General features: G+C 30.2%; 5 protein-coding genes across 5 annotated transcripts; 2 read left to right on the top strand and 3 right to left on the bottom strand.

The window, feature by feature from the left end:
- Positions 1-9,634: 9,634 nt before the first annotated feature.
- On the bottom strand, positions 9,635-10,357 carry LOC137931822 (uncharacterized). Its single transcript, XM_068775333.1, has one exon. The coding sequence runs from the start codon at positions 10,355-10,357 to the stop codon at positions 9,635-9,637; it is 723 nt and encodes a 240-aa protein (XP_068631434.1).
- A 960-nt stretch (positions 10,358-11,317) lies between these two features.
- LOC137931512 (dnaJ homolog subfamily C member 9) lies at positions 11,318-15,111 on the top strand. The gene is made up of 5 exons (XM_068774928.1): positions 11,318-11,470; positions 11,548-11,814; positions 12,878-13,005; positions 14,025-14,166; positions 14,545-15,111. Exons 1-5 carry the CDS (start codon positions 11,380-11,382, stop codon positions 14,712-14,714), a joined length of 798 nt encoding a protein of 265 aa, XP_068631029.1. The 5' UTR covers positions 11,318-11,379; the 3' UTR covers positions 14,715-15,111.
- On the bottom strand, positions 14,705-20,132 carry LOC137931511 (26S proteasome non-ATPase regulatory subunit 5). Its single transcript, XM_068774927.1, has 7 exons — positions 19,917-20,132; positions 19,441-19,585; positions 18,524-18,745; positions 17,101-17,353; positions 16,845-17,033; positions 15,417-15,737; positions 14,705-15,047 (listed from the first exon to the last, which is right to left on the bottom strand). The coding sequence occupies exons 1-7, from the start codon at positions 20,099-20,101 to the stop codon at positions 14,851-14,853; spliced, it is 1,512 nt and encodes a 503-aa protein (XP_068631028.1). The 5' UTR covers positions 20,102-20,132; the 3' UTR covers positions 14,705-14,850.
- Positions 20,133-20,897: 765 nt separating this feature from the next.
- On the bottom strand, positions 20,898-25,086 carry LOC137931551 (zinc finger protein 830). Its single transcript, XM_068774978.1, has 4 exons — positions 24,563-25,086; positions 24,038-24,156; positions 21,184-21,353; positions 20,898-21,075 (listed from the first exon to the last, which is right to left on the bottom strand). Exons 1-4 carry the CDS (start codon positions 25,026-25,028, stop codon positions 20,928-20,930), a joined length of 903 nt encoding a protein of 300 aa, XP_068631079.1. The 5' UTR covers positions 25,029-25,086; the 3' UTR covers positions 20,898-20,927.
- Positions 21,511-23,175, top strand: Naxd (NAD(P)HX dehydratase). The gene is made up of 2 exons (XM_068774977.1): positions 21,511-21,866; positions 22,289-23,175. Exons 1-2 carry the CDS (start codon positions 21,636-21,638, stop codon positions 23,030-23,032), a joined length of 975 nt encoding a protein of 324 aa, XP_068631078.1. The 5' UTR covers positions 21,511-21,635; the 3' UTR covers positions 23,033-23,175.
- Positions 25,087-25,112: the final 26 nt, after the last annotated feature.

Raw genomic sequence — 25,112 nt, 5'->3', positions numbered from 1 at the left:
ATAGAATGTAATATATTCAAATAAAAAATCAACAAATAAAATCCATAGAAACACTACAATCTCTTTATAGCCTTACTCGAAAAACACCATAAGTTTGAATTTTCTAATACAAAATCGAAATGCGCAAAATCGAATTTCTAAAACCAAATATTTACCTCTCAATAGATAAGAGTTTTAATAATTATATATAAATAAACGATAATCCTTATAAAACATAAATTTTAACAACAACAAATTTTGGTTTAATAATATTTGTGTCAAAAATTTAGATCAATATGGCGATCATTTGTCGATATCTATATTAATAAATGCCAATAAAATTATTTCAGTAAAAAATAATTTATATGATATACTAAAAATATGTCGTATAAAAGAAATTTGAAATACAAAATCCTACGCAACTCTGTATTTGCACTAGCCACTCTTGGCACATCACATAAAACCCTATAATTTCAGTAGCTACCGCCGGACTGGAATAAAGTACGTTTGCACACCATTACCATGCTTCCTTTTTATTTTGTATCCTTACACTACACATGTTTTCGATTTTAGTCTGTATAAATAGAATGATAATCTTTTAATGGATACCACTCCGTATTTTTTATATAAAATTTTAATGAATAAAGTTAGAAGACTGTAAATTCATATATTAAAAACAAACTGCTTTACTGCACCTACTTTACTGGCAACCTTAATCACTTTATCGATAAAATTAGTTAATATTCTATAGTAGTTTCTTATCATTTTGGCTGAAAACTTTACACTAACGAAATATTCCGCTCAAGATCTCCAGAATAATGCAACATTAATTTCGCTCGCATGACAGATCACGACTGATTAGAATATATATCAAAACTAATATGATACATGTAAATAATATATAGTTAACCTAATATTACATTGCTAAATTGACTTGATTAATTAAATATAAAAATCGTTGGTTACAAGAATGACAATAATAGTTGATTTACTATATTAACACAACACGTGATTTTCGTCGAATATGTACACATAACTGGAAATACGTTTCAATGGTTTTTACGTTCAAATGGTTTTTACGTTTCTAATGTATGTTTATAAGATTTGTACAGCGATGGTCGCAGTGTGTTGAAACACAATTAGGACTTGACGGTATATCACGAGGTCGCACGAAAATGAATTATTGAAGTGCCAACGATCCATTGTTCACATCCGTCTCGATATCTCCTTATACATTCGAGAACAAGTTAATACCTTCGTCTTGATTCTGAAAAAAATTGTGCAAATCTAAACTGTATTTTGACTATTAAATGTTGTATTTCGTTCTTGCGAATGCAACGAAGATCTTAGATCCTAAGCAATGAATACTTTGTTCGAAATTTCATTGCAAAATCAAATCAAAAATGAGGAGATCAACAGAAAAAGTCAAGGTCACAGTCGTAGCTCGTAGATATTGTCGTCTGAAGTGGCAACGGATAGGGCAAATCGCTCGTGCAACCTATACCGTTGGGGCCGAAAGGTTCTCGAGTATTGACCGTGACGCGGCATGGGCAGGTCTCCACTAGGTGAACCGACGACCAAGTTAAGGTCATGGGAAGTCGCCAGATGCGGGTACCGCAAGGCCTGCCATCACGGTGATCTTTAATGGAAGCTTATGTCTTGCAGTGGGCGTCTATCGGCTGAAAAGAAGAAGAAAAATTGAGATCTCGATCTATAGATAGATTTAAGTCTATTCAACTTCTGTTTTCTGTATTAAATAATAAAATATCGTTTAAGATAACACCTTATAAAATATATCTTTTGTAGTATATTATTCAGTCTGTGCAAATCGTCCAAACAATGTGTTTGCTTTGTTGCCAAATCTTATATCTAAACAATTTCATGCATTTCATTGCGATGATAAAATAAATAAATCATAGAAATAGTAATATTTATTACACAATCTATGTCAAGATAAATATTAATTTCTGTCATATCTTTATTTTATTCAACCGTTTACATTTCTACTTCACGCTTATTAAAAAATCTAAAACAAAAATTAAAAAATATGATAATGTAAAAAATAATTTTTTTGTTAATAAAAATGCACAACCGCGGCCCAAAAATGAAGTATGTAGTCTTAAACTCGTTGGAAATGACTAATTATTCCTCACTGTCCATTACGGCTATCTACCCCGATATCCAGACGGCTACAAGAATTTTTGTAATGAAAAACACAAGGCTACAAATTGTTTGTAAAATAACTAAGAAGGGTCAAGATACCCATTGCTTAATTTACTCTCGACGAAACAACGCCACGACTTCCCTTTCAACTCTGACCTAGAAAATAGATGCTTTAGAGGGAAATTTATATGCACATTTACATAACAGAGACTGCCCGTTTAGGATAATTTGTACGCATTGCGACGACTTTGCTCGTACAATAAAATGCATGGGACGCATAATCAGCTCATAAGTCATCCGGATTCATGTTTTGTTTCACGTCTACGAGCTTTTACACATACTCTGGAGTAACGAAAAGCACTAATAAATCTAATAAATAGAGCAGGCCCCTTGAATGCTACTTTCGCGTAGGACTCGAAAAGTTTATCTTTATTAATTCTTTGCTCTCATAAACATGTTACATTAGGTCACTTAATAACGAAAATAAAACAAAAAAACTATAAAATTTATTTTCTACTGAAGATAACCTATTTTTATCTAATTAATTTGTAAGCAATGTTATAAAGCTTCACATAGGTAAATATTATCATTAATTATTATAAATTTTACGTCAAAGACATCCACAAAGAAAAATAATACCTTTAATATAAATATTAAATGTCACGTAGCTTATCGAAAATTTACAGAGATTGCTACAACATCTTTGCAAAATCTCTTACGTAAACTGATTAAAGTAACCACAACAATCGGTCTTTACTTTTCCAAAGCATCCAATCGTGTGTACCGTCTATAACAGAGCACGTAATTCAAATAACATAGTTACATAATTGTGTTATAAGTTATTGAAGAATATTTTGTTATACGGGTCATGATCATCTTCGTCATCGACCTCCCCGCATAGATTTCCAATATGACCGATTTGGAGACGGCCTGCGTGCATCATCTTGCAACCCTAACAGATCGTTTGTTGATCTTGTAGGTTGACTGTACGCAATGCTAGCCAGTTCGTGGACTCCACCCCAGAACTTTAAAGCTCCAGCAACCATCTGTTCTGCGCGCTATGTAGCCTACCCACAGCAACTTCAACTCCTATATGGGTCACTTTCATCCGTCTAGGAATCTCCTCGTTCCAGATTCGATCTCGTAGGGAAATACTCGAGTATAGCCGTATTCATGACTCTATAAGCGACTGATACTTATTTGTCAATGGCCGTGATTTGGTTAAATAAGAACTATTATAGTTTTATTGATCTAAATGTGTAAATTCTAATACAAAATATTTTTATTAAAGTCGACATTTTTAAATCGTCTATTAATTCAAGATTATAGGTAATAAGCTGCTACCAACGGATCGGCATGCTGATCTGCGGAAAAGAGCCGACTGACTCACTCCGAAAACACAGCAGTTGTTCTTTTTAATTTGAGTTTTATTATAGAATAGTTGTAAATTTTATTACTGTTGGAAATGGAGATACATAAAATATATTCCATTGTGAATATATAAAAAATATAATAACAGAGTAACAGGTAAAAGAACAATCATTACGTTGAAAACCAAAACAAAAGTGCTTAACACTCCTTATCGATAATACCCGGAAGTGGACGGACCATATAGGAATACTTAAAGATAAAAAACCGTGAATGAGCTTGGGAACCTGAAATGCGTAATACAAGCTATTGATAAGATTAAAAATCTTTTCAAAATGGTTTTAAGCCCCTAAGAAAAAAAAATTGCCTTTAGCTCAACGTCGTTACCGCAAGCAAAAAATATATTTTATGTATATTTTTACACTTTATTTTCTTAGTGATGAGTAATTGTTATCGGAGAAAGGAAGTAATATAAGTATAGGAGATAAAGGACAAATTTTATAACTAGGTATTATTTTAACACAAATGCCGGCGCCTGTAGTGACAGCGGCAAACCACTAAGCAAGTGTCCAAGAGAACAATACCCATCATTCACACGCAATAAACTAAACCAATAAACGAAGAATATTATGGGTTGGATAATACCGTGCAATCTATTCATTCATATAATTGACATGTCTAAGAAAATGTATCTTCTAATCTTATTAAGAGAGATCTTTTGACAGCAATATGCATCTTTAAAAGTAAATTCACACATTCTGATACGATGCCCCAGAAATTCTCGTTATTAAATACATTCTAGAAATTATGGTTCCAATTAATCAAATACAGCGTTTGATAAATATTTTATATTGATTTTTTATACGTATAAAGGCTTTAACGGGGTGACTATTGCTTATTTTTCAGCAATAATCTTTAAGGCTTTTACACCTATTACTAATCATCCTGTACAAAATGATCACTCCAAAATTTGTATCATTTTTTACTATTGGAATGCAACAGACCAATAACTTCTGGCAATATCGTCTGCAAGATAGATAGTAAACATTAATTAATATTATTACACAGTAATCGAAATTTTTAAACGTATTTTCTTACTGTATTAACATTACTTTAATTATTATTTCTGAAACTATTGATTATTGGATAGGGTGTACCATGCATTAATTGACAGTAAATGAGTTATACATTCACCCATTTAAAGATTTTACACCTATAAGCCAGAAATCCGTATATTCATTTGATTCACTAATGCAAGTCGTGTTATCTCTTTTTTATTTCATTTGCCTAACTTAAAATGATATCACGAGGGTTAACTGCATTCATAAGTTGCGTCTTATTTAAGTTTAACTCTTAAAAATATGATATCTAGGCTAAACACTCTTAGCCCTGTGCAAACCCGTGAAACTGCCAAAACAATACAATACGTGGAATTTTAGATGTTCATATCTTTATACTCCTCCGCTAAACATAGGCCTCTCCCAAAAAATTCCATTCTTTTCCAGCCGTTCTTATTGGAAAAGGTATACCATCCAAGCTCTTCCGACGAACTTAACAAAGTCGTCTGTAAACCTTGTTGATGAACTTCCTACGTTACGCCTGCCGGTTCGTTGTCTCTACTAAAGAACGAAAGTCCCCCTAGGCCATTTATTCTCCGCACTATGTTAATGCCAAACAATAATAATTAAACAGATAAATAAATAAATTACCATTTACAAAAATCACAACGGTAACCCCGTGATTTTGTAGTCGAGTAACATCATTTTCCAGCAACGTACACATGAGGTAAAATCAGAGTTAAATACCTCTATTTAAACTTAAATAAGACTGCAACGTAAATATGACATTGACTCGATAAATATTTAGGAAAAACTCAATTGAGGAAAATTGAAAATTTTAAAAGTAAAAATCTTTAGAAAGACTAGATAGATAAAACTCCTGAAGATATCATTTTTCGACTAATGATTACGCACCATGTTAATTAATTTAAAACATACGTCTCTTAAAGTATACATAATCTTGATTTTTCACACAGAAATGAAAGCATTCTTTGTAGAAATCTTTTACATTTTATAAACCCTAATACTTCCTCCATATTTAAAAAAAAATAACTTTAATGCGTATAAACTATTTACCATTTTAGCCTAAAATTTATGCGAGATTGCACTGTTCGCAGATGCGTTCGCAAATTTCTTTTATTTAATATAGATAGGAAAAGAGGTAATTTTGACGACGTGAACAAAGGTCTTTTGTGAATATTGATGGTTAACGGTTAACAACTTAATTTTAAATATTATAAAAACTAAAGGCATAAAATTTTCTTTACCGAATATTAAATGAAACACCTCTAATTAAATAAAAATAAATGATGATGTTTTAAATTATGTAAACTCTACGGATTTCCTAGGTGTCACAAACGATTCTAAACTCCAATGGAAGCTTCACATTGAATCTCTTGCGATCAGGCTTAGTGCTGCAGCTTATGCCGTTAGGAAGATAAGGCGCTACTCTGATATTGATACTGATTTTATACGATATGTCCTAGGGATTGATGCTTTGGGATAGAGGTGTGGATATCGAAAATATATTACAAAAGAGAGTCATCCAAGCTATTTACGACTTAGATCCGCTACTTGAGAAATCGGGTTAAAGAGGTCAATATTCTTACAGCCTTACAATATATTTATGATAATATCTTATACATTGACAATAATTACAACAAATTAAAAATAAGTAAGAGAAATCTATTATGTATTTACAAGGCACCATGAAAAATTGACTGTACTAAAAATCTGACTGCAAAAAGTCTCTAATTCATTTGAAACAAACGGAATCAGATTATTATGAAATTGCCGCAAAACATTATTCGACTACTTTTAACAAATTCAAAGAGCATACTTAAATCAATTGTCAGAAAAAACGTATTATTCGATGAAATGACATATAAAAGATGTGTTGTTGTGGAGGGTCTTCCTCCTTCTCCACAACTATAACAACACCATACGAAACAGAGAAAAGTCGAAAATGAAATAGATTAAAGAAATATATAGATGTCGAATAAATGAATTTTATCCTTTGTGTTTACTTTTTAAAATTAAATGTTATTAAATTAAATATTTCATATTCATAAAAATATACTAACAATATTTAAAAAAAAATATAAATTCTAATTCTGCCTCAATAAAAAAAATATGTAGGCGACCGATTCTTAAGGCTCACAGGACTTTGATCATGTAAAAGAACACTTATGAGCTGTCAAGTCGCTTAAAAGCAGCCAAAGCAAACTATACCAAGTGGTAAGCGAGTGTCGCGCCGCCACCTCCGACACTGCTTAAGAACAAACAATATTTTTGACAAGAGACCGGCCGAGGTGTCGGTGAAGGCTAATGGACGCAAGTGCTGAACCAATACGACCGGACTGTAGTGTTTTAAACTGTTTACTCTACCATAAAGCTCTCGAGACGGCACATACAAATTCGTCCGTAGGCATCTTGCTCAGAGATAAATAATGGTGAGCGACTTTTTAGAGAAGCGTACGAATTGTTCAGCTTCTTAACAACTCCCTGTTCTATTACGCTGCATAGCTTAATTAAATCTAAAATTCTAAATATTGAATCATACACATTAAGTACAAATTAAGCAATGATATAAACTTATGATCGAGTTGTATTTTCATCTGTAACTGAAAAGAATAATTATGGAATAAATAAATCTTAACAAAAGTAATAAGTTAAAGTATTGTTAATGATTTTTTTTTTATTATTATGTGTATTTTATTACATATTGTATAGAAATAATAAATGATTAAAGAGATAATAGATAATATATAATTAAATATTACTGTAAATAATATTTATATTTATATTTTTTATATAATTTCATTACACGTCTGTAATAAAATTACTGTATGGCTTTCAATTAACTAATTCTGGGCATTAAATATGTTATGCTAAGCTTCCTATATCCAAATTGCGCAGGTTTCGAAAATAACTCATTCGAGATATTTCACTCTTATTATTATAACATTGTCATTTTTTATTTTACTTCTGTATAACGACAATTTTTAATCGCTTGATTGACTTATTCATTTAAATTTTATTTATCTCGAAATGCATTTTTCATTTCAACATATCGATAATATTTGAAACTACTTGAAAGTAATAATTTTCACAGCAACATATAAAAACATTAAATTTATCGCGGCTATTCCGAAATTCGTTACGGCATTATTCTTTGCTTACTGCAATCTGATAAAATACGTAATTTTTTTTTAGAACCGGCAGATTAAATAAAAAAAATAGTTTAACGATGTCTGGGTGACATCGTTAAACTATTTTGACAAATCGTCATTTATCAAGCAAGTCAAATAAAATCTCAGAATCCTGAAAACTGTCATTCCTACTATAATACATATACCTAAACATGTTTTACCACAACATTTTTCTTCTTTTAGTCATAGGATAATCCTGTTTCTTATTATATGTTTTAACCAATTAGAATTTTTTTATTAGAATTATGTAAATGAGATCGTAATAAGAAATAATAAAGCTTTTTTTTACATATTCAGCTCAGCTACACCTTTAAAAAGTTTATTTACGTACTTTAAAAAAAAATGATAAGCTTTAAAAGGTCTATCGCTTTAGAGCTTTGTCCTTTAAATTCCTTATAAATGAACATTAACTTATAAAGATACAAGGTGTAAAGAAGTCAAACCAGTTCGCCTCATACGTTGCCCTCTAATTGACAAATTGGAATCTTATTAAAATAAAATTCAAGTTCCTAACTGAACGACACGACACAGGCAACGGCAGACGAATTTGATGTCGACAGAATCGCCTTCCGAACGGGGGCCGAAAACAACCGAGCCCACACGACAGGATCTCAGCGGCAAGAATAAAAAGTCGGCAGCATTCGAAGCGCGTGCCTCAATGTGTGTGGTCCACTACGGAGGTCCTCTTCGACTTTTGATTTATTGAAATCTGATTTTCGCACCCTTTTTCTTAATTTGATTGCTTGAACTATATAAATTAATTTCATACGAATATTTAACAGTGCTTCGGGTAAAGAATCTTTTTTAATTTTTGGCGCCTTTTTATTTTTTATTCTGTATATGTTGTTTTTTTAAATATTAATTTATTATCTATACGCTAACAATAAACTTTTATATAATCTGTCTCTCATCTACTCAATATTACTCTCTATTTGTTTACACTTTACATAATAAAGTTTCTCAAGATGTCTAAAACTTTCACTTTCTTAGTTTTAAATCTAAAAAAGTATAACATTACGTAAATTATAGCATTAATGATTTATAGTGATTAAAATGTCTGAAACTTAGTTTGTTGACTCATTTACATGGTCGATATAATATATATACATGAAATTGTCAAATTTTATTTAAAAAGAGCAATTGTTGTGCTTGTGGCCGGTTCTTCTCAGCAGATCAGTATTCCGAGCGAATCGTAGCTTACTACTAATAATGTTGAAATAATGAGTATTCTAAAGTACGTGAAGTTGCCTGCTAACATATATTTTGAATTTGTAAAGAGAGATGTTGCTTAATTTGCTTGCTTACCAAGAGAATATAGTGGTTAACATCAAGAATGCAATTAGTACTTATGCACTGGATTGTTACACGTGTTTCATATAGCTTACCAGAGAGTGAAATCAGTAATAGTATCTCAAACTTTTCAGAGTCCAGAGCCGTGCTGGTTTTAAAAATAAATTTTACCAATGTTATAAGGATATATAAAATAGACCTTTATCAAATGTTATTCGACTTAGTACCTTATCTATCAGTGGTAGCAGGGCGTCTACATATTTACTGTCACATGCCAGTAAAAAATTACAAAATCATATTCACTTACGGCAATTTGTAAGTTGTGTTACAACTACAACTTAGCCATATTACCACTTATACAAGTTTAAGCATCATTTTGCCTGATATATAATTCAACATCGTCATTTCAGCCGAAGAGCGTCCACTGCTTGACTTAGACCTCCCCGTAGATTTCTAACTTGTTATATAATTATAAACTACAAATCTATACAATATTTTTTATAATTTAGAAAATTATTGTCGTTGTACCAAAAATAACATCAGGAATAATAAAAAAATTGTCAATTAGGAATCCAATGAGCTTTGATTAGGTTCAAAGCTATTTTCCAACTTTTCAACATTCATTTTATCAAAATCCGCAACTGTTTTGCTAAAATCCGCAAACGCGTCAGAATTTAATTCAGGATACCTTGGAATCAGCTCGAAACTATTTAAATCGTAAGAATCATCAGTACTTGTCTTCCATTTGCTGGCAATCATGCGCAACGGTTCTAAACATTGAAGGCTTTGTTTTACTCGAAGTAATTCAATGTTACAGTGATTTTCAACTTCAAGAAGTTTTAAATTAAAAGCCTTAGCGAGCATTTGCTTTCGTATTGCGTACTTTTTCTCCATCTGTGCCATATTTAAAGTGTTTTGGTAACGTTGAAGTTGCTTTTCATATTCAATTAAATTTTCATCACAATTAAACCTACCTTCCATACATGCTGAATACGTATTGTTATCTAGTAACAATTCGCTCATATATTTATCCGAATTTAATTTTTCATTACCTTCTACGGTACTAGACATTATTTTTGATGTTTCCTGTTTCGGCGCTTTGCCTTTCTGTTCTAGTTTGGATTTTTCTTCGCACAGCTCATGTTTTAAAGATTCAATTAAATTTCGGCATTGGGCTATTCTCTCTTTTAATTTTTCTTCATTGTCATCAATCCCCTGTGGGGTAATATCATTAATTTGAAATTTCTGATCATCTGTGTCTTCTGCGGTTTTTCTATTTATATTCATGCTACTCTCAAGTAAAAAAGATTTTTCTTCTTCTACCTCCTGCAACCTAGGTGATGTCGAAAGTAGATCATTATTATCACCGCATGCAAGTTTAGCGCTATCCATTAAATAAAAAATGTTTTAAGTAGTACGTCTATTTAAAAATTAATCATTTAAAATGATTTGTGCCAATACGATGACTTCCATAAACAATTGAAATGATTTTTGTGCACCACGTTCTAATTTTAGAAAAATGTTATCAGCATGTCAAAGCATAAATACAAAAGTAAACGTCTCGAACTCAATGATTTTTCATATTTTTTTTAGAAAGGGACAATAATTAATAAAATAATATACTATTAATTGCAGCGATATATAACATTACATTCTTAACTACGCTGAATAAAAGGTTTTGTCCTGCTTGAGTGTAATTTAAAAAAAAACTGGTTAACGATTAAATTGCTCCGAATTTAAAAAAAAATACATCTTCAAGCTAATAATCGCGAACTAGTCAATGTTTTATAAACTACGTGTTGCGTAGACATTTTTTAAAGTGTATTTTTTTTACCTCTAAATTATAATTTTAATATTATATATTATGACATTAAAATTTTATATATATGTCATAATTATAAACCCACGTCAGTTAACAAAGATGATTGAAAAACCCAAAAACAATTGTAAACTTACCCATAATTTCAATTTTAATTATATGTTATAAACTATTTTATTATTACCAAAATTTATTAACAAAATATTGCATTAGTACAATATTTCTTTAAGTATTTATGCTTCGAGAGAATCAATAGTTTCATTAAATATTAATTTTATCAATTAATACGCTATGCTTAATATTATCACAGGCTAAAGATACTTACTGGTTTAATTTCACGGTTGGTACTGCTTAAATTATCTTTATATCTATTTGGCGGGAATATGACATTGACATTTATTCAAATGTCATTTTGGCATAAAGTTGGTTAAATGGTTGGTTCAAATATTTGCAAATCAGATTAACGAAAGATTTAGCTTTTAATTACACTATGGGCTTAATAGAATTGTGCGAACAATATTTTAATACCACTAACCTTTATGATGTTCTACAAATCACTGATAAAGCCACAGAAAAAGATGGTGCCTTAACTTAATTTATATCTTCAATTATAGTCTTTCATTTTTATAAGAATTTACCTGATCATCTTTGTTTTCAGTGAAAAAAGCTTACCATAAATTATCGCTGAAGGTACATCCTGACCGAGTCAATGATGATAAGAAAATAGAAGCTACAAAAAAATTTCAAGTATTGGGGGCAGTTCACGCTATTCTCAGTGATAAAGACAAAAGAGCTGTTTATGATGAAACAAAATGTGTTGATGAAGAAGTTTCTCTTACTGATCGTGATTGGTCAACTTATTGGAGACTACTTTTTAAGAAAATTACTGATGAAGACATTATTGCCTATGAGAAAGAATATGTTGGTAAATACAAAACCTTCCTTCGTCCTGTTATAACTTAAAAGTAAAGATAAATTGTCTTTAACATTTTACTGTGCAAGCAAATCTTACTAGACCCACAGGAATTATGTCAATGTTCCTACTTATAAGTCTAATTTTTAATAATAATTTAATGATATCTCCATATGAATTCTAAGCAAGTGATAACATGTATACAATAAATGTTCTGCCAATATATATACACATATGTAAATAACACAAAGTTTTATACAGTTGTGCCATCTAAGCCTATTAATTGTTTTATACTTTTAAATAATATTATTGAATGAATTATTTATTTTTTGTAATAATTTGCAGTCACATGACATCTTCTAGACTTTTTACATCTTATTTTTACTTTTACTGCAAAGTGCATTCTTTTATAAGGTATATGATAATTTGACTGTGTATTTTATATGTAATATAAGATTTTCTTACTATGTGTATTCCAAATCTGTCAATTTCTGTGTGATAAAACAATAACAATGTCAATTATGTAAATTAGGCTTACAGTCATAATTGCAATCACCACTCTTCGATGAGGCCCAGCAAAGAATTTAACATACCTTAGAGTACCATACGTTTGATTTAGCAAGACAAGTATCTTTTGTTTGAAATGTAAAAATTTTATAAATACCATAGGTTTTAATTACTCTATAATTTTTATTTATGTAGAGTAGTTAAAACTAATTGTGTTTTTAAAAGATCAATAGTTACTACCTGCCAAAATAAATGCTAACTATGGTATATATTATACTGACTTCCTTTTTTGGCATGTTCTGCCTTATGAAGGGCTGGTGACCTGAAAACAGTGTGTAACTGCTGGAGTTGCAGTACCGCAACACATTTGCTAATAGAAGGCCCACAAGAACTTGATTACCCGCACCAACAAATACTCTAGACATTGATAATAACCTTTAAATTCAAAAGCATCTATAGTCCATAATGATCTTGCTTAATGTGGGCAGCTACCACAGAAGGTGGCATTTAATAATCGAGGATCTCTACTTGGTACAAATTTAACCTATTAACACTAAATATTTTTTAGGATCAGAAGAAGAAAGAAAAGATCTAAAACATGCATATCTCACTGGAAAGGGTGATATGGATTATATTGTGGATCAAATACAATTTGCACGAACAGAACATGAACCCAGACTGAGAGGCATTTTGATGGTAGGTACATTTAAAAAAAACTACCCTAAGTCCACTTTTTTAATTTAGCATTGATTTTAAAACTCATTTATTTCAAAATCATAATATTACGTAAATTTTATCTGCTTTTATATGCAGGGTGACTTGTTATAGGCGTAAAGCTAAGCATTAAACATGTGAATGCAATAAAATATCGATCAATATGTATTAAAATTATTGTTTACTACCTAACCCTGTAGTCTTTGCACTGCTAGAAGTTATTAGCCTGCCACATTCTAATAGAAAAAATACAATAATGTAACTTATTCTAGTGATCTTTATACATGGTGGTTGGAAATAACTAAAAGAACATTAAAGCCTTTTGATGACCAATGAGTTGTACATTCACCACTTTTAAGGTTATACAGTTACTAACTAATCCTCAAGTTTAATGATACATAGTATTTGTGTTTTATTTGAGGCATCATAAATCTTCAGAAAGATGTTTGACCTTTCTTTGACTTATAAATTTAGATAGGGTAGATAAAATAATCAGTTTGCATCATGTAATGTGTACAGTATTATAACAAAGCCCTGAGTTCTTTGCAACCATGTAAAACTAGAAGACATTCCTTAACCTCACAGCTATATTTTTGTATATCTGTTAAGAGTTACAGCCTATATGCAATATTTTGAATAAAATCACTTTACTATGGCACCATATGTATTTTGGGGATGTAATATTATTTCTATAAATAAAAAGGACTACCTTTAAGAGTACATTGAAACTAATCAGAGAGCACATTACACAAATATAATAAAGCAAGAAAAGAACAAATTATTCATGTCTTGCTTTATAAGTTAAAGATCCATTTAATGTTGTGTTCTGTTTTATTTGGTTAATAACATTTAGATATAAGCTAGCATAATTATGGCTGGGGCTGTGTACACCTACAATAAGCAAACATATTTAATTTTGTACTTAATTAAATTACATGTAAACTTATAGGTTATTACTGTTGGCAAGCCTATTTGAAATAAATAAATTATAAACCTTTCAGGAAATGATTGATAAAGGTGAAATCCCTACATACAAAATATTCACCCATGAGCCTGCGAAAAAGCGTCAGAAGCGAATTGCTAAAGAAAATCGAGAAGCACAAGAAGCAGAAGAATTAAAATCAGAGCTAGGATTAGGTTCAGGTATAATATTGAATTAGTTTGATCGTTAACACATTGAGCACCACACTCATTATTGACTCATTTATGGATGGCTATATTTCTAACCTCAGTAAAAGATAGTAAATGTTAAAAATCTAATCCTTATAGGCATTCATTGCTGAGTTGCTATTTTCACCATTTGGCCTAGATAAGATTTTATCAAAATTGATTCATTTACTTCTACAAGAAACAATTTCATTGCATTTCATGGCCACATGGGGACAAAAATCATCATAGTACTAAGGGCAGGTTGATACAACCAAATGAAAACTAGTGTAAATCACTGATGACTGACATGGGGTTCAAGGTGTTATTTCCATCTAAATTAAATATAACAAATTGTTTTATTTTTATTTTTAGGAAATAGTTTAGAACTTATGATTAAACAAAGACAGGAATCAAGAGCGAATCAAATGAGCTCTCTTATTGATGGTTTGGCAGCTAAATATGGGGGCAGCAAACCAAAAATGGCTAAACGCAAGGGATCAGAAACAAACAATGCAAAAATAAAAAGGAAGAGGAGAAATTGAAACACTTTATTTATAAAACACTTTCAGTAGCAGAACAATTGTTAGATCGAGATATATTTTTAAACAACAGTAAAAAATTTGAAATGCTGTTTTGCATGGATTGCACAATGCAAAGTAATAAATGTTACACAGCAACTTAGTCTCCCTCCTCCATTGCCACTTGCAATGTAGTATCAGAATAAAATGGACCTTCTTCCACATATGTCTGCAACCTCATGAAAACATTGGCTTCAAATGCGGCTGATTGAGACAACCTTTTTATAATGTCATATTTTGCTTCTTTAACTTCTTTCGTGTTATTTACAGAACGATCTAGAAGATATTCAACAAAACCTAAAATTTATTATAAAAGTATTATTAATTTTGCTAATGTGTCTAGACATTTACAATAAATAAATTTGTGATAACTATTGTAATTTATTTCTCTCAATATAAAACATAAAAATATATATGATTTACAAAAGATTATATAGTAAAAACTGAATACAAAATACTCCTGGTAGACTGGTAGGTAATTTTTCAACTATGAACAAAATAAATCAAAGCAGTTTGATGATATGATGTTTGAAGCTACTCTAAAGAACGTAGTAGCTTCACCTTGACAAAGAAGAGGATTAAAAATAATTACAAAAAAATTTCAGGCCTTTGCTTTTGAGTTTATATCAGTTATGATTATGATAAAAATAAAATTTCTAACTGTACCTGCCACTCTTGCAACATCTTGCTCACCCCATAAATGTTGACACACTGCATCTAGAGTATCAAAAGCTGCTAGCTTAATATCAGGAAAAGGATTTTTACAAATTTCAAGTAAAGTTTCCATTGAACCAGACTGCTTATTTAAACTCCTGAACCATTCTCTTGTCATTAATGTAACTCTGTGATCAACAGGACCACTTCTTTCTTTATCCTTTTCCACACTTATTAAATTAGCAAAGCAATGTAATGCTCTAATTTTTATTTCTGTCGGGCTATTGTTTATTAATTGTCCAACTTTTTCTACAGCTTGAATGAATTGTCCTCCTGTAACAATGATGATGTAAAAAGAAAAGACCAATTAATAAATTTTCAAAAATAATATCAATTTTGTCTACCTAACACGTGTAAATAGCGAAATTACAACTCTGCTGTAACAATAAATGTAACAAAATATCCTAAACATTTGCATAATCTCTGGCCTAACTAGTTTCAAACCCAGACGAAAAAGGTGGTTTGGAGATAAACAGCATGGTTGTAAAACTTATCGCAAAATATCAGTCAATGGGTAAGTATTAGGAACCTATGCACACTGTATGTAGCAATTCCATAGCCAAGAGGGCCTAAATGACCTATGTAAAAATTTCTTTACATAATTAATAAATATAATAATGATCTATGCAAAATTCATTATTATATTTTTTTTTAATTTCAGCCATAGGATATTCACTACAGTACATTACAAATTCTAAATTATACAACAATGCCTTAAGTAAAAAGCCAAAGAGTATATCAATGGAACTATGCTATTACTACATTTTGGTATCTTTAGCTAAGCAGTGCACCAATTTTTATAGGCTGTGGGGGAACTTGTACTTTCTGATTTCTTAATTAATTTTAACTACAAATGTCACAAATACTAATTTTTATTTAGAGGAATTTTAAATAAGGGAAATTCCTAATTCTTAAGTTCAAAAACCAATAATAAATATGACCATGTTTCAGGTTTCAATTTGTCTCAGTTCATCTTAAATTTCAATAAATTTACATATGCAAAAGTTGAAAAAAGTGATATATTATTTGTGATCTATTAAATTGAAACTTTCTACTACACTAAGTCAATGGAATGGCATTACAGTCCTTGAAATCTGTAGTTCTGATTCAGAAATCTATACAATAGCAACCAGAAATAATAATTCTAACTCAAGCCAGTGATTGTTTAATAGTTAATGACATGATTGTAGATTCATGGTTTTGGTCTCAAAGAGTTACATTATATTAATCATATAAGATTATTAAAGAGAAATTAAAAACAAACTGGCATATTCTAGAAAGAAGTATGTGATACCCATATTGGGCTACAGTGGCGCACTTAACAGTTGAAAACATTACAGAGTTTAAAATATAAAAAATGTGTTCCGTAAATTGACTTACCAACTGCAGCAAGACATAATTTTCCTTCAATTGTAATACCAATAAAACCTAAAGTGTCCAAAGCAACTGGTAATATAGTTTGGTCATTTGACTCAATTGCATCAAACAAAGAATTTAACAAAACTGGAAACTTTTCAAATATTTCCTTTGGGTAGTGATGTGCAATGCTTCCAAAAAATTTTATATAACCTGAAACATTTTATAACTTTCTTATTAAATATATAGAGCATTTATTTTCATATCATCATAAAAGTACCTGGTATTAAAAGACTTCCTAAAGGGTTCTTCTGTACATCTCCAATTAATGCTGCAATTTTTTCTAAACCTCCTTCCTTTACTAAATAATTAATACCATGTGATTTGACTGCCAATCTAGACAGCAATTCTAAAATATTTAACTGATACAAAATATCACTTGAATTAAGTTCTGATATCATGTGATCTATGTAGCCATAATCTACACAGAGTTTAAATAACTCTTGTGACTTTGATGAAATATTAATTACAACCTGGAACAAAATATACTTCTAAATATAAACAATAATAATTTGTATATTCCTATTAACTTTTTCAATAAACAACAAAATATGTTCACTGGAGGAAGAGCATAAAATAGCACTCTTCTAAAGGCCCTTTCATAAGAAAATGAGAGAAAAACGTTAAAATACATATTATTTTTAGGCACAAACAATTGTAAACAAATTAAAAATACAAATAAGCTATTAAAATTTGTATAATAAAGATTTGTAAAAAGCCACATTATATTTTCAGTTATGATGAATGATATCTCAATATCTCTTTTTTGTTGTCCAAAAAATAGACAAAGACAGGTTTAACAGGTGAGAGTTAAATAGAAATTGGTTCAAAATGAAGCTAAATCATAAGGTGAACAGGAACAATAAACAAAATATAATCTACATGAACAACATATATGGCACATAGACTGTAATTTTGCCGCATGTAAACACGCCCTTACTAAATAATCACTAGCCAATGTTATATATAGTTGTATATCTCGAATCAATCTGTGTAGTGAACACAAAATAAATTTTTTTTTCTGATATCAATGGAAATATTACATTATAACACAATACAACTATCTAAAGTATATTTGTAGTAATAACAGTTTTATTCTTCTTTTCAGATCATACACACCCACTGCAAGGCCTCCCTAAAGATGGTAACATGGTCTACCTGGTGAGGTACTACCCATGCTGTGTCAGTGTTAACCACTAAATAGTAAGGAGTCCACATATTGCAATTCAGTAGAAGTTTTTGATATGAAAATGTGGACCCATTAGACCAGTCTGTTAAGCACCAACGCCATCATTTACCATGCTTGGAGTGGTAACAAAATATACATGAAAATATTTTGCTGCAGCATTTTAGAGGTTGCATATGGTCATCATATGCATCGCTTCTGGTCATAACATGGTAACAAACTGCTTTTTATCTGTTTTAGAGAGTATAAAAGAATACATCATGCTTTTTTACATGCCTGACAGATTTCTATTACAGACTTGGTACAGTGGGTTGCAATTGAATCTTTAACAGTTCAAGATTACCATCACTGTTGCTATTTATTTTAATGTCAACTCATGTGTATTTGGATCTGATTTCAGTCTAGTCATTGCAAGTATTTTAAAGTTTTATTCAAAACATATAAAGAGATATGATACCTCATAAGCATTACATTTACTGCTACTATTATGTTCTAAAGCAATCTTCATTTCTTCCAAAATTTTGTTGTATGCTTCTAAAGGCAAATTGGATGTTATAATAACTGCCTTATTAGCAACACCCACATCTTTATCACAAACCATTTGTGCAACAGCCACAAAAACATCTATATACTGAGGGACTGGTAGCAGTGATTGATCAGTTTTTACTGCCTTGAATACCTAGAAAATAAAAGTGCTGTTATAAAATATTGTAGAAACAAAGCATCTATGGTATGTAATTTTTTTATGAATCTCACATTGGGAAGGAATGCATCCAAAACTCACAGTATAATGCATCCAGTTCAAGCAAGTCTAAATTCAAATTATTCATATGTATCTAAAGACATTTGTTCAGTTCTTAGAACTTTTTGTATTCCTTTTAATTAGATTAGAATACTTTGTCTTCTAAAAAAGTCTCACTGTAGCCATTCTACTGTTTAATCACATTTAAAATAAATCTTTTTTATATATTTAACTTTTTTACAAGGTTGCCTTGTTGTCATTTATAGATTCTATGTCCATAAGGTGGCAGAATGCAGAGTGTACACAGCCTAAACAAATGTGATTTAGCTTGAGAACTCTTTAAGGAACATCAATTAGGGCTATTACTTCAAGTAATATTCCCAGATTAGAAGGTCATCAAGCTCATGGATTGCCTAGGCAAGTAATCCATGCAGTGACCAAGTGCAGCTCTCAGCTTGAACTGTCACAGAATATACATTTAGCATTCTTTCTTATAGGTGCTAAAAAGGGCTTAACCTCAACTTGATAGCTTCCAATTACCTGATTAACATTAGTACAACTTTGGAATGTGGTAGCAGAGGGAGTAGTGGCAGTACATAAACTTACAAATATTATCCATTATATTTTGTTACCTCATTAATTGCAAGGCTCCGAACACAATCATTTTCATGACGAAGTAGGTACATAATATGACTAGTAAAATGCTTTATCACATCTCCTGCACCAAACTTCTCAAAACATATCTTTAGAACTTCACAAGTCAGATCAACATTTGACCTGTATAATGAGAAAATCAAATTTAAAAAAATAAATCAAGAGTTTTTAATTGGAAACCAACCAATTTGTGACACAATGGACACTATACAACTAAGAATTAAGATATAATATATCTATATATAAATGAGTTATTTCTATATGATGTGGTTGTGCTATAATAAATTAATTAGTTAAAAATATTTTGCTACAGAGTGAATTCATGTAAAGACTTTACCTAACAATCTATTTGTTATGGTGTTTTCATACCCGATCATATATAATTATCTAAATGATCACTATAGGTCTTTTTTATTCAAATTATTTTAACTTATAATTTTTAAAAAACACATACTTATCTTGAGCATCGAGACACCGTACAATATTTGTTATTCCCACACAAGTTAGTGTAGTTTTTGCATCGGAAGCTGGTTTAAAATTAAATAAATTTTTTATATCATTTAAAACCGGTTTAATGTTATCTTCGGTTTGAAGCTTTTTGACAAAATCGCGAAATTCCTCGAGATTCTGATTCGACATTTTTATGAAAACAGCTATTACATGCTAGAAAACAAAAGTTATTCATTCAAAAACATAAAAACAATAATCACAGATAACATAATCGGTATGACATTCGATTTCGTTCTTTTTTTACTTATTCTTATGGTAATTTAATTCATTATTAACCATAATAATCTAATTAATAAATGTATCATATGCGAAGAGTAATTTAAAAATTAAACATTTTAACGTAAACAAGTTGAATAAGAACGAAAAAATATTTTACATTTGCGATTATTTCATTAAACAAAATCTTTACATTGTTTACATTTAAGTTAGTTTGATGCTTTTCTGAGTAATATAAGTTTTAAATGAAATTATAGCTTTAGTATTACACACTCTTTAAAAACCAGGAATGTTGTGTTTAATAGAAATGCAACTTAATCGATCAAATCCAAAGGTGAAATTATGACCAAGCAGAATAAGAGACAAAAGTAACATGATTATATTGCCTTTATTTTAATGTACAGCTATTTTGGTAAGTTAAATTCGCTAATGCTTATGCTCTATATTATAAATCTTTATTACGATACATTTTAAGAATCAATAGATATTTACACGCCATGCCTGAAAATATTAATATAAATCTTTATAAAATTAAGCATTACACGTGAACCAACAGTTCGAATGTGCTTGATAAAATGCTAATTTCCGTTTTAAAAAAATCATATTCATAAAGTTTCCATACTGTTACTCCTTACCCTTAAAGACTTCTATAATGTTATGTAAAAAGGAGTTAGGTGAACGTTTATTGTGTAAATTAATAAATCATCAATAGTTAAACACTATTTAATTTCGCAAAATATTAACTGTATGATTTTTTTGCTCGCCAATCCAAAAATTCATCAAGATCAACGTCATTATCTGAATCATTATCTTCGTTATCACTCATTAATTCAACATCCTGTTTCTTCTTCTTAGTTTCTTCTTTTTTCAATTCCAAGTCCAAAACTCTGTAAATTAAGGATATAAGATAAACTTACAAATAAAACATTAAAATAAGTGTTTATACTTTTAAACTAGTAACAAAAATGAAAAAAACGAAAATGAACCATTTATACCTTGACCAGTTTCGAATTTGTTCATCAATTTCATCGATTTGTCTCTCTGCCGTAGCTTCCTCTTGTTCACCAGCAATTATTTCTGCAGATGTACTAGTCTCTTCCTTAATTTCTTTTTGAAATCTTTCCCATTCTTCTTCTACGGGATCTTTATATTCAATATTTCTTACCTAGTAAAAAACAAAAGAATTTTGTTGATTTATTTTAAAATATCTTTTATATTTTTTTTCATGTTGTAAATTATACAATGTCTTCAACACTGACAGTTACAATAGATAATTGTATCATAGATAATATAAAATTCAGTAACAACGCTATAATCAATAACATCAAGTTATCTGTCAGCGAGTATATAGTGAAATGTCTCTTTCAAAAAGGGCATAATTTCACTGAAAAGCAATTTCAACATGAACTTAACTAAGAATACTTACTACTTTTAACTAAAGGGGCAGATGTTTTTAATATATTTATTGAGTAGTAAACAAAGTTTTCTAGATTCCTTTAGATTGAACTGCAAACGATTAATTACAATGGATAAACCCAGTATGATAAAATTAGTGAAATCTTGTATTCCACCTTTGGATGGAAAAAGTCATAAAGGTCAAGCAGGGAGGATAGGTGTAATTGGAGGTTCTTTGGAATATACAGGTGCTCCATATTTTGCTGGTATCAGTGCTTTAAAGGTAAGCCAAATCTGTAAAATGTCTATACAAACAGACTTTATTTTAGATATTTTATTAGACCATATAAGCTCTATTTAAATATATAGTTTAACTATTGTTATTATATAGGTGGAACATTTTGCACATATTATAATAAAATCAAACTTAAATGTTTTGTATATAAAAATATTAACACTGATCATAATTCTAATATTAGATGCTAATACCAGTTTTATTGTCTGTTTTTTAGGATGCAGTTAATAATAAAGTTTTATATCAACTTGCATTTTTACTGAATTTATACAGCGAATAAAGTTCAATTTGAAATAATTTCAAACTACCTGTAATATTCTGAATTCCAAATAAAATGTCTTATATGATATACATATTTCAGATTATAACAATTTCATGTAATATATGCTGCATTTATCTCTTTCTTCCAGGTGGGCGCTGACCTTGTGCATATATTCTGTACATCCCCAGCAGCCACTGTTATTAAATCATACAGTCCTGAGTTAATTGTTCACCCTTTGTTAGATCAGCCAAATGCGGTGAATGATATATCACCTTGGTTGGACCGGCTGCATGTTGTAGTCATTGGACCAGGATTAGGCAGAGATCCAAAAATATTTGAAGTTGTTATGGAATTGATAAAAACTATAAACAGGAAAAATATTCCACTTGTGATTGATGCTGATGGTTTGTATTTGATAACACAAAATTTGAGTTTAATCAAAAATTTTAAGTCATCAGTGATTTTGACACCAAATAAAATTGAATTTGAAAGGTTAAGTGAGAAAGTAAATGGCCAGTCAGGGCTAAACGGGTTAGGTGAAAACATTGTTGTGTTTAAAAAAGGTAGTACCGATGAAGTGTTTTGTGCCCTTAGTTATGCTCAATGGAAATCTAATTCCGGCGGATCTGGACGTAGGTGTGGAGGACAGGGAGATATACTCTCAGGATCTATAGCAACCTTTTTACATTGGATGCTTAGCAATGTTGATAAACTAAATATTTCATCAAGAGCTGATCAAACAATAATAACATCATCTTTGTCATGTTTTGCGGCTTCTATTTTAGTACGGATGTGTAATGAAAAAGCTTTTAGAATGTATGGAAGGAGCATGCTAGCTGGAGATATGATAGAATACATACATGAAGCATTTCAAGAACTCTATGGTGAATAAAATTTTTAGCAATAATGCAGAAAATCATATAATAATCAAATTTTTAATAATAAAAAATTCTTCCTTATAAAATAATAGAAATGTGCTTTTATCATATAATCAAAATGTATACTAACATTTAGGTAAGGTTTAAAGGGTGATAATAAATTCTATATATAATAATTTCTTTCATTTATTCATCACTGCTAATTTTCACATAGACTTCATAAACATTTTTTTATTTTTTTTTTATATTCAAATAAATATATTGAAAACTGGCACATATAGTGTGTGACAAAATGGTTATGCAGGATGCAATCTAATTCCAGAAATGGTCATGATCGCCAGCATAAAGGGTTACAATGTAAGGAAAAATACTAAATTTATATTTTTATATTTTATGTCCTTACTCTCCAAATCCTCTGAACATGTAAGTTTTTTTGGAGGTTGTTCCAAGGAGACATAAATACTTATAAAAATATTGAAAAAGTCTATTTCATGGAATGTCTTATAATACATAGATGTATACTTCTATTCAGAATAAAAACCTAAAAAATTAATTGACAACTTCATAATCAACAGTTATTTCCAATTGTGTAAATGTGGAAAATAAAAAATAAGTGATTAGAAATGAAAATTAAACCAGAACTTACCACAAAATACCGTAATGTAAACCATATTTTTAAAATACCATAACAATACAAAATATTTAATGGATTCAGGCGTTACATTGCGGAAGTCCATCCTAAATAAGAAAGGACCAATATCTAGCCACCTCCGCACATACAGTGGTTGTCGTGCATGAAAGTGCACCGCCCGCCAGCCCGCTCGTAAATGCGCATGCGACAGACAATGCCAACTACACAACCGCCACCGTAAATTCACTCAACACGTGTTTCACCCCTCCATGGGGCATCTTCAGGAGTTGTTACACAGATTAGTGCTAAACACCGAGTCAAACATACAAAATAGACATAAAAATAGCTTATCTTTCAGAATATTTCCAGATATTTTAAATTTGCTCACCTTTGCATCTAAAATTGGGTCATCAAAGAATCCTTCTGGTATAGGCTGATCATTGATTGAATGTTCCTTTGAATCTCCCTCCTTCAAATTATTTGTAGATGTGGTTTCTTTGCTAAGACCTTAACAAAAGATTAACATCTTAGATAAACAATTTTGATCATGTTTAATATTTGTGTAATAATCAGAGGTGGGATATTCAAATGCACAATTACTTAAAATACTGGCTTATTACTGAAAGCACTTAGCACATGGGCAAATGCTTTCGACAACTACACTTGCTTGGGTACAGGTGGACTCCAAAAATAGTACCTTTTATTCATTTATCAGTAAGTTGTTGTAGTTGTCTCCATAATTTAGGAACCAAAAAACTATTTTCGCTAAATTTACATGAATTTGTATCATGGGCATGTGCATATTTAACATTAATATCAAAATTGTTGCCCTAAGTGCACAATTATAAGAAAGTTTAGCAAACTAGTAAACACTAAAAAAAACTGTACTGTAAGTTAATGCTTAAAAGTATACCTTCTTTATCAGTTGATGATGATTTTAAAGAAATCCTCTTAATTTCCTCATTGTGAAATGACACAATTGTTGGGGCATTATTTTTTGTAGTAGATGCTTTAACAATTATATCATTATCAGCATTTTTAAGAATACTTTTTAATTTCTTTTCTTGTGGTGCACCTTCAAATGATGTGTTAGGTCTCTTCTTTATTTTACCATCGGTGAAATTGTTGGTCATTTCTTTTAATTTTTTTGCTTCTTGTACATTTTCTTTATGTTGTTTACTATTTAAATGAACTTGCCATACATTTTCAGACCGTACTATTGATGTACATAAAATACACATAAGCTGTCCAGCATTATTATACTTTGCAAGTGGATTGTTTATTTTTGTGGGTTTTTTATCTTTGTTTTTACGATCTGCCATTAATTTTCGCATTTCTTCTAAAGCCTTTTTCTTTTCTAGTTGCAAGCGTAACGACATTTTAAATATATTTATTTTATATTTATAATATAAATATCTAAAAATGTATATCTCAATCTGTATACTTTACTTCATTAAATGACA

The sequence above is a fragment of the Battus philenor genome, unplaced genomic scaffold (assembly GCF_028537555.1).
Source record: "Battus philenor isolate CCGP_79_NKW_IND1 unplaced genomic scaffold, ilBatPhil1.0.hap1 SCAF_8, whole genome shotgun sequence".
In the NCBI taxonomy this organism is placed as follows: domain Eukaryota; kingdom Metazoa; phylum Arthropoda; class Insecta; order Lepidoptera; family Papilionidae; genus Battus; species Battus philenor.
The sequence above is the reverse complement of the archived record's forward strand: the minus strand, read 5'-3'. Positions and strand labels throughout refer to the sequence as shown.